Source organism: Penaeus monodon, chromosome 9, assembly GCF_015228065.2.
Source record: "Penaeus monodon isolate SGIC_2016 chromosome 9, NSTDA_Pmon_1, whole genome shotgun sequence".
In the NCBI taxonomy this organism is placed as follows: Eukaryota; Metazoa; Arthropoda; class Malacostraca; order Decapoda; family Penaeidae; genus Penaeus; species Penaeus monodon.
Window position 1 is genome coordinate 35,748,369 of NC_051394.1, and position 2,313 is coordinate 35,750,681.

The 2,313-nt window shown below is 50.5% G+C and overlaps 1 protein-coding gene across 1 annotated transcript; it reads right to left on the minus strand.

The window, feature by feature from the left end:
- Positions 1 to 358: 358 nt before the first annotated feature.
- LOC119577114 (transcription factor Sox-14-like) lies at positions 359 to 1,831 on the minus strand. Its single transcript, XM_037924797.1, has one exon. It carries the CDS (start codon positions 1,702 to 1,704, stop codon positions 928 to 930), a length of 777 nt encoding a protein of 258 aa, XP_037780725.1. The 5' UTR covers positions 1,705 to 1,831; the 3' UTR covers positions 359 to 927.
- Positions 1,832 to 2,313: the final 482 nt, after the last annotated feature.

The following is a 2,313-nucleotide window of genomic DNA, read 5'->3' on the forward strand; positions in this document are numbered from 1 at the left end:
TACCAAGGTATAATTTCCATATATGCTTTTTATTTTTTAATTTGAAGTTAAATATAATTGTGTTGCAGACGTTGTGCTTGTTTTAATGTAAACGGCGTGTATGGAATTGTATTTTTTTAATACCATGTTTAATTTTGCATCATTTTTTTACTTCAGGATAGATAAGATATCGCTCGGACTTTTACTTATAACAAAAATGTATATAAAAATCTAAGAATATAGTCGCTATATCAAGATTGAATTTCAAAGTTCCGCTTTCTTATCTTTACATTTATGTTAAATCGTGGAGACTTATTACTAATAACTTTTATCAAGATCATCAAAACTACTGTAGGGAGAGGACCAATAAAAGATTGTATAATGTATGTATCGATTATTATTAATAACATCAGCTGTCTGTTATTTACATGGTACAAAAAGTACGTTTACACATATATAATTCAACATTAAAACAACATAGTTAAATATAATCCATAGATGAGCTTCAAAAGACTAGTCTAGGCGCACTTGTACACTTGTTAATTTATTTAACTCTTGATCCGGGAGCAATGTAAGTATAGGGTCATTCATGGTTGACATTCACATGACGGGAATCATCTCATGAACAAAAACTCTACACACGTGAGTACTTACATTGCCACAAGACAGGGCTTCACCACCTACTGACACACAACACAATGGCACCAGGCCGGCGCCACTCCCGGGCATCGGCTCCACACCTGGCGCCACCTCAACACCTGCCATGACATGACACTAACCACGCCAGGCGCTCTGGCGTGCCGGTCAGCATCTGTCCGCTCACACAGGGCGCGTCTCATGTCCACTCTTCACTGCTGTACACTATGTACACTCTGCGCTTGACGTACATTTCGGGAGCGTGTGCACGGCCGCGCGAGGGGGAGGGATAGGATGGGTTGACGAGGAAACTTAGAAGATGACGGAGACGGGTCGGCGCAGCTGGTCAACAGCGGGAGGGTAACCGGGGTAGAGCTGCGGCTGCGGCACGCCCTGCTGGCCGCTGTTGAGCCCCGCAGACATGCCCGACAATAGAGATGACGCAGACTTGGAATATAGGGAGGAATATAGCGCCGACACTGTTGACATCCCGCTCATGGAGGCCGCCGAGACGGTGGCGGCGGCGGCGGCGTCGCTGGCGGCGAGAGAGGTCATGGGCTTGTAGTGGTCCTGCGCGGCGGCGAGTTTGCTGAAGTGCTGAGGGTCGAAGCCGGGGTAAAAGTGGTGCGGCAGCGTCGCGCCGGGGAAGAGCCGCGACTTGTCTCCGGCCACGTCGAGCGGGGAGGGCACAGCGGGCGTGGAGTAGTACGTCTGGTGCAGCGGGCCCAGAGGATCGAGCGCGGACGTGGCCAGGTACGGCAGCGGGAAGCTGTAGCCGTTCTTCTGGAGCGTCTTGGGTTTCCTCCGAGGACGGTACTTGTAATCCGGGTGCTCCTTCATGTGTTGGGCTCGAAGGCGCTTGGCTTCGTCTATGAAAGGACGCTTCTCGGCCTCCGTCAAAAGTTTCCACTCGGAGCCAAGCCGTTTGGAGATTTCCGAGTTGTGCATCTTGGGGTTTTCCTGGGCGATCTTGCGACGCTGCATGCGCGACCACACCATGAAGGCGTTCATGGGACGCTTGATGTGATCTTCCTTCTTGGAGGCGCCTCCCGTAGGAGAGGTACTGGTGGGTGACGGAACTTGGTTCATGGCTGTCACTGTCTAGCGCGCTACGCTCTGAGTCGCGAACTGGCGGCCGACCGCAAAAAGAATGATGGACGGTAAGGGCAGCAAGTGTAATATTACACCACAGAGGTGGCGCGGCGAGTATGCGCCCGCGAGTCACCCGTATGCCCCGCCCACAGGCCGCTCGACCAATCCACGCACCGGTAAATCATCGCTGACTTAGTTGGGCGGAGCGCAGCCAATTTTCTTGCCCAATGCGGAGCTTTGTTACAAATATGTGAGGTACTCCGTCCCCCCGATTGGTCCAAGACGCAGCCACATGTGGAGGTCGCCAAGAAAATATGACACGAGGTCTGAGCGAGGGCTGCTGATGGCGCGAAACAACACGGGGCGTGCGAGCGGCAGTGTCTTTTGAGGCTTTTTCATTTTAATTACCTTTTCTCCGACTTTTAATTGCTCCTCCTCCTCCTTTACAACGGCTTACGACCAGTTTAAATGAAACATTTTATTTCCTTAAGAGGAAGTGATCAAGGACAGCCAAGCATCCCTGTGACAGCGCGACTAACTTCATTTAGCCTCTCGATGTAAGTGGCAACAACGCGTTGTATGTAAACTTGATGTATAGCCGCCCGA